The 8,168-nt window shown below is 33.5% G+C and overlaps 1 protein-coding gene across 1 annotated transcript; it reads left to right on the plus strand.

Moving 5' to 3' along the window:
• Positions 1–654: 654 nt before the first annotated feature.
• On the plus strand, positions 655–7,356 carry LOC134278271 (uncharacterized; the record flags this gene model as incomplete). Its single annotated transcript, XM_062760590.1, has 5 exons — positions 655–670; positions 848–945; positions 2,603–3,823; positions 4,408–4,453; positions 7,106–7,356. Coding segments are annotated over exons 1-5 (1,632 nt in total), but the record flags the coding sequence as incomplete, so codon positions are not given.
• Positions 7,357–8,168: the final 812 nt, after the last annotated feature.

Genomic DNA, 8,168 nt, shown 5'->3' on the forward strand with positions numbered 1-8,168 from the left:
AGGTCACAGTGACCTTCTTTTGAATATCTCAGGTACTTATTGGCTTAGAATAAGTAAATTTTCTCAGTTTAGGCTTCTTGGGTGTTTGGATTACGTCGACCAAAAAGTAGGTCACCTTGACCTACTTTTGACATATGATGGCTTTATTTAATTATCTCTGGAACTAATTGGCTTACAATTGTCAAACTTGATCAGATGATGCATCTTGGGTTTTCAGAGAATGTTGACCAAAAAGTAGGTCATGGTGATCTACTTTTGAAAATCTCAGGTACTTATTTAATTAGAATCATAAGTATTTGTCAATTAATGTATCTTGAGTACTCAGAAAATTTCAATCAAAAGGTAGGTCACTGTGACCCACTTATGGTATTTTATTATTATATTAAAAAATGGCTAAATATTATCAAACTTTGTAAGTTGATGCATTTTCGGTCTTATCATACTAATAGAGTTGTAGGCTTCTAATAGAAGTGATAGATTGTACAATTTATCAGAAGAGCGATTCAAGGCCCTTGGGCCTCTTGTTTTCAACAAAAGATTTGTCATTTAAAACGGAAGGAAGAAGATATGTAAATATTTATTTTTCAAAAATTTAAATATTGCACATTTCATAATTCATATTCTATTTAATAATTATTGATGGGTTTACAAAATATGAAGTCATATTCATGTAATTCTGCTAGATTATTGTAAAACCAAAAATAAAAGTATTGATTGAAGGTCTTTTACTTTCCATGTTTTTAATATAAAGCAGTAGAGATACACACTTACCAGAGACACAGACCTGTTTGTTTTTATTAGGGTGCTAAGTTGTTCTTTTAGTTTACCAAATTTTGTTTTCTTTCAGACTACTTGAAGTTTTGGATAACCTCAATCAAGACATTTGGAGGCAAAAAGGCACCACTGTTTCTTGTTGCCACACACACAGAAACAAAATCTACAGATGTAAGTACTCAGGCTAATAGAAATGTGAATCACAAAAAATAACTGAAACTAACATATTTTGAGAATGCACTATTACAGTTTAACTTCAAAAATACAAAAGAACCAAAATTTATTTGACAGTCAATTGTATCACATATAATATACTGTTAATGTATTATATTTAGAAGTACGAAATATGGCGGAAATTGAATTTTAACAAGTTAGCATGGATTTGATTTGGCGCATATCATAATGCTTTTTAGCTCACCTGAGCCAAAGGCTCAAGTGAGCTTTTCTGATCACAATTTGTCCGTCGTCTGTCGTTGTCGGCGTTGTCGTTGTCGTCGTTGTTGTCGGCGTTGTCATTGTTGTCGTTGTAAACTTTTCACATTTTTATCTTCTTCTCAAGAACCACTGGGCCAATTTCAACCAAACTTGCTACAAAGTATCCTTGGGTAAAGGGGATTCAGGTTTGTTCAAATGAAATCTTCTTCTCAAGAACCACTGGGCCAGAAAGATGAAACTCATGTAGAATCATCACCAGGTAGTGTAGACTCTAATTTGTTCAAATCATGACCCCCGGGGGTAGGGTTGTGCCAAAATGGCCGATCAAAGTTTTACAAATGAATATATAGGAAAAATCTTTAAAAATCTTCTACTCAAGAACCACTGGGCCAGGAAATATGAAACTCATGTGGAATCATCACCAGGTAGTGTAGACTCTAATTTGTTCAAATCATGACCCCCGCGGGTAGGGTTGTGCCAAAATGGCCGATCAAAGTTTTACAAAGGAATATATAGGAAAAATCTTTAAAAATCTTCTTCTCAAGAACCACTGGGCCAGAAAGATGAAACTCATGTGGAATCATCACCAGGTAGTGTAGATTCAAGTTTGTTCAAATCATGACCCCTAGGGGTAGGGTGGGGCCAAAATGGCCGATCAAAGTTTTAAATGGGAATATATAGGAAAAATCTTTGAAAATCTTCTTCTCAAGAACCACTGGGCCAGGAAAGATGAAACTCATGTGGAATCATCATCAGGTAGTGTAGATTCAAGTTTGTTCAAATCCTGACCCCCGGGGGTAGAGTGGGGCCAAAATGGCTGATCAAAGTTTTACATAGGAATATATAGGGAAACCTTTTAAAATCTTCTTTTCAAGAACTTCAAATCCATGCTTAATGATATTTATATGGAATCATCCTCAGGTGGTGTAGATTCATATTTGTTCAAACCATGACCCCCAATGAGGTTAAAATTCAAGCCCCCCAGGGCAAACTCAAACTCAGTAAACTTTCAGTTCGGATCTGATATGTGCTTTTTCCTAGCAAATTGCTCAGGTGAGCGATGTGGCCCCTGGGCCTCTTGTCTTATATGTGTAAGGCATATAGCGCTGTTTTTGAATTAGGGGAGATTGCTTTCCGCCAATAGTGCTTAAAAGAATACACAGCCAAATGTATAACGTTTACAGTATTTTGTATTGCATCCTAAGTTTCATATAAATTGAAATTCAACAATGGATACCAGATTTACAGTGCAGTTGAAGTCAGTTTGAACTGTGCACCACATTTAATACTGAAATACCTGTTACTGCACATTTTCAAACATCGACACATAATTAAGTGGTTTAGTTTACAAATATGAATTAATATTTTATACCTGCTTTATTTACTTCTTCAGGAAATAGAGAGGTTCTTTGGGGAGTTCTGGAATGCTGTTCCAGACGAGGACAGAGATTGGTTAAGTGAGTCTCTGAATGATCGTGAATATGCAGTGGGTCTAAAGGAACTTAATGATAACACTAAAGCAATGCTAGAGTCAATGAAAAACTCCATAGTGGAATTATTTATGGATGAGAATACTACAAAAATTGAATTGCCTTCTTCATGGGCTCTAATGGAGCAGTTATTGTATGAAGGAGACTGGAAGGTTTTGTCCCTGAGTGAAATCTGGAAGCTCAACTCATCTCTTCCTTATGAATACCAAATCAAAGGTGATGAAGAAATGACCAAATTTTTAAAATGTTTCCATGACAGTGGCCTTCTTCTGAATTTTGAAGAAGTGGAGTTGAAGGAACATGTTATACTAGACATTCAGTGGTTTGCTAATGCTTTCAGCAAGATAATTGCTGATGAAAACCACATCAATAAAGATTGTAAAAGGAAATTAATTAGAGAATGGAAATCTTTTAACAAAACGGGGGAACTCAAAGATAAAGTGATAGATGCTTTGTGGAAAGATGAACCTTTATACTTGACACATAAAAGCGAAATTATGCCATACATGGAGAAACTTCAAATGCTGGTACATTTGAATTCATTTGAGGCCGTATCAGAAGATGGAATGTCATGGTATGTCCCATGTATGAACAAAAAGCAGTTCAAAGCTGACTTCCATGAAGATAAGTGGGAATGTTCGTCCATTTTGTGCTATCGATTCACTTCCTTTGCCATTTTTGTGTTCTACAGACTGGTAGCGTACTGCATGGGTACTCTTAGATGGAAAGTTTCAACAGATGAAAATCATGAAGGAAATTTATGTCTTTATCAAACAGCGGCAGTGTTTGATCACAAAGAACACACTATTGTTGTTGGCATATGTAATGACGAAATTCAGTTGCAAGTGTTGCGAATCAGACCATTGGCTGTGGATAAAGAGATTTCAAACGAAATTGGAGACTACGTTGAATATGCCATAGAGAATTTGACAGAAACATTTATTGACACAAACATTTTCTATAAAGGATTCAAATGCCAAAACATTATTTGTAATGAGAGAGATTTATCTTTTACCCTTGCAAGTGAGCTCTCCAAAATGAAGGCTACAGAAACGCAGTGCAAGTGTCAACTTCAGGACAAACATGTGATAAATGTACAGACGACTTTGAGTTTTTGGGAAAACGTAAATATTGCTTATTAATATACTATATCCTTAAACGATAATGATCTTATAGAAAAAATTAAAATGGTAACACATCATGAAATAGTGAAGGCGAGAAACAAACGTAGCAATACTGATGATGGGTTAAAAAAAAATTGAAATACAGGTGTTCTATCGTAATATATACATTCTTTTTAAAATAAAATATTTGCAAAAAACTGCAATTTACCTGTTTCTGCCAAAAATAAGTTTTGTTCTTTGTTTTATCTTGGCTACCTAGTTTCCTTTGGTGTCATGTGCATATTTTCCACTATCGATCAGTTTCATTATGAGTGAAAAATTGAAAGGACTTCATAGAATCAACAAATCAAACAATTTGTGAATATCTAATTGACAGTGATAGGAAGGCAAAATGAGAATAATTATTTTCTCTAATTGGTCATCAGAACTTTCATATATTTTTTCACTCTTTATGAGTGCATTTATATCATGTTAAAACAATCATGATTTCAATGAAAGAAATGTTTCTTTACCTATGTATGATATATGCTATATATGCTAAATGTATTATAGGTAATGAAGGCATTCTATTTTTTATTTAACAGGAACTAGAAAATGGATCCAACAAAGAAAAGAAATCGTCAATATTGTGTAAATATCTTCATGTCATATATTACTTCTAATTGTATTGGAATGCCTTTGCAAGAAATATCGCTGCATTAAGTCATATTAGATTCATTCCCATGTCTTCTAACAGGGATTAACGTTATACGTTTTTATTTGTGTACCTGCTAAACTGTTTCAATATGTATTACGTTTTTTTCCATTACGGAATTCCTTAGAATTAGAGGCACATTTAGTTGTCTGACTGGGACAGCATGGCGTTGCAGGTAATACAAAACATGCACATCTCAATCCAATTTTAAAAAGTTAAATGTATTTGTCATTCAGATCAAAGAATAGATAAACTTATAGACATATGTAATAGTGCCATAACCCTAACATTCATCATCCATTAATAAAAATACGACATTTCCGAGACATGTACACTGTATTTAGATGATAAACAGAAGATGCATACGATTTACAAGAGATAAAAGGGTTTTTGAACCTTAAAAGATGAACGATGAAATAAAAAAAAAAACAATCACAAGAACTTTTATTTGATTTAAAAAAAAAAATAGCAGACTCCTCTCAAATGAGAGGCTCAGATGGTCCAAACGATTTTAATCTATAACTCTTTGATGATCAAAATAGTGTTTTAAATGATTTATTATAACTATGGGAAACAATGTATTAACCCCTTTCCCCACAGTCACGCATTTTAACGCATATACCGTTGCCCCACAATCACGCATTTTAACGCATATACCTTTACCCCACAATCACGCACTTTAACGCACATTGCGTTTTTTGACGTTTTCTGCTCTGATACCGCGTAAAGTTTTGATGGTATGACAATAAATGATAAATAATATATTTTTTAAAGTCCATTTTAAAATATTTCGCAAATAAGAATATTTTTCCTCGTTTTAATATGTCTGAGTCGTTCGATTTATTGGATAAAACCTGGGATGCGAGACAAATTAAAGCTTTTCTTTTGACACTCAATAAGCTCATCACCTGAACAACTGGGTTGGTGATGTAGATATCCCCCAATCTTGTGTGAGATGGGACAATATTTCCACCGGAAAACGTATTCAAATTGGGCATTATTTTGAAAATAACGTCAAGCGGAGTTATACATTTTTGACGTAACTCATTGTGTCATAGGAAAGTTTTGTTATACATAATATTATGTGTTCCTCAGAATGATTCAGCCAATGAAATTGCTTGATACAATTGAAATTAAATTATTTCCTGATCATGACAATGAGCACACGGCGGGTGTGACCGGTCGGCAGGGGATGCTATCTCCTCTATGGCACCTGATCCCTCCTCTTATGTTTCGGGAGTCTGTTTTTCTCTGCTCTTATTTTCTATTGTTTTATGGACTTTGAAATTGAATACTGTTCGTTATCTCCATATCCCTCATGCAATTGCCAAAAGGAAATAAGGAGCAACTACACACCCGAGAATATCTGAATTAATATTCAAGTCAGAGTACATCGATTTTGAAGTTTCAAATAAAACAATGGCTTGTCTTGTTGGTTGATTGTGTTGTTTAATGTGGAGGGCATTATTTTATCCAAATATGAACTAAGTTTTTATTGCATGATAATAACTTATATCCTGATTTATGCTGAACATTACAATTACAACTTACAATATTTAAATTTTCTCTGTTGATCCTGGTAATGGTATAACTTTGATTCCGAGTCCCCTCCCCCAATTTTTTTTAAAATCACAATTACTGCCCTGCAAAATGCATTAAAAAAATTCCTTTTGTATCATTTGGGAATGTTCAATTGAATTAAGGCTGCGAAAATTGATGGACACCGATTATATTGTTTTGATCACTTTTACTGCCATTAAGCCCCCCCCCCCCTCCTTTATTTTTATTTATTTTTTTTAATGCACGATTTATACATTTTAAAAACATAATTACAAAAACATTCCTCAATCAGATAAATATATTTGCTTGTAAAACTAAAACGTAACCAAGTTTTAACACAATTTATGCCACATGTATGCCGACATGGAAATTGTTCATCCATGCAAATCTCGCATTTTTTCGAAAACGAATAATCAATCAATGCATCTAATCATCAAATCAGAAAATTGTCTATACTATTTTATGAAATTATTTAAGAAACAATCGTGATTGAAAGCATATTTTTTTGAAAATTCTGTCTACTACAAAATTCGTTTACCTTTCGTTTTAGGATCCATGACAAAGAGGGGGATTTGAGATATCCCGAACCTGGTCTCATTTATACTCTAGCTAACCCACTCAAATAGCAGCAACAAAGTTTTCCTTATAAAATAAGCACATCAATTATTTGAATTAATAAATGTTATTTTCAAACCATTTTTCCATAAAATAAACCTATTAGTGCATAGCAGAAATAACAATAGTTTTGCTAATTACAATTATTTTTCTCATGAATAACAGGATTTATTTTAGATTCAAAATTAAAATGTAGTTATCTTTGACAAAAAAGTAACAAAATATTGATTTTAAAGTAGAGTAGAAATAAAAAGATCTGGTATTGCTTCCTTACCCTTAAATAAGAATTACCTTGAGTATGCCATAAAGACCTTGTATAAATGTCCTCTAATTTAAAGAACATGTCATTCGTAAAACGGTATGGCAAATAAGGTATATTTGATTAAAAAGAACATGTTTAATTCCTATTTTAGTATCAAGAGAAGCTTTTGAAAATGAGCTGAGATATGGATCCTGCAAAATTCGACAGGTTCGCATAATGGTTGTTGGTCACTATGGAGTTGGGAAAACAACATTGACATACGGTTTAATTGGAGAGGATAAGAAAGTAATAGAAAGCACGGATGGGATTGACCTGTTTCGAGCTCGATGTCGAATGGAAGATTTGCAACAGGACTCTAAAAAGTGGTGTTTAGGTTTGTTTATCATCATAATTTGTATTAAGGTAGAGATTGATAGGTTATCAGCAAAAAAAAAAAAAATACCCATCGAATTTTTCTGAATTTTATATGTTTTTTTTTTGGGTCCTTCCTCTAAATCATATAAAAAATTCAAGGCAGGTCATCGGGCTAGTTTAAGAGAAATTTGACAATTTTGACATAGCCTTCATCAACCACCGACGAGCTGAAAAAGCAGAATAAAATAATATAGGAATATGATATGAAAAGGACTGTAATTTTTTTTTATTGCTATATCAATTTAATTATCTTAATATATTGTAAGCTTCCTCAGCACCCTGTCAAATGCCAATCAGCTTACAGTGTTTCCATCCCGTGTAAATTCAGTTAATTAAATTTTATCAGGACTACTCATGACATCCGTTCACATATAAAATGGGGGGGGGGGGGCATCCTCAGCCCATCGCATGTATTTAAACACCCTTGATAATTTACTTCATATTCCTGTTAATCATAACCAATTTCCATTTCTCGTTTCAAATATTTCATTTAATAAAGACTTCAACGAAATGTAACAAAACAGTCAGTACATCTATATGAATCTAAGTCCTAGCTTAACATATCTGGCCTAATAAAATACAATGGATTGCGGTGTCCGTGCGGTGGAGAAATTATACGCTACTTAATTTGTATTAGTTTACATTGTTTTCTCATACCTAAGTCGCTAGAAGTGATGTTGATGACGTAATATGATCTGATCGTTATGATCGTTGTTGTGTAACTGGCGTTCGCTGCTCATATATATAACCTTCTATAAATGGTCACGTGATCACAACAACCAATGTATACTTGTCCTGTT

This window comes from Saccostrea cucullata, unplaced genomic scaffold (assembly GCF_032062105.1).
Source record: "Saccostrea cucullata isolate Sc308-1 unplaced genomic scaffold, CSIRO_AGI_Scuc_v1 ctg12099, whole genome shotgun sequence".
In the NCBI taxonomy this organism is placed as follows: domain Eukaryota; kingdom Metazoa; phylum Mollusca; class Bivalvia; order Ostreida; family Ostreidae; genus Saccostrea; species Saccostrea cuccullata.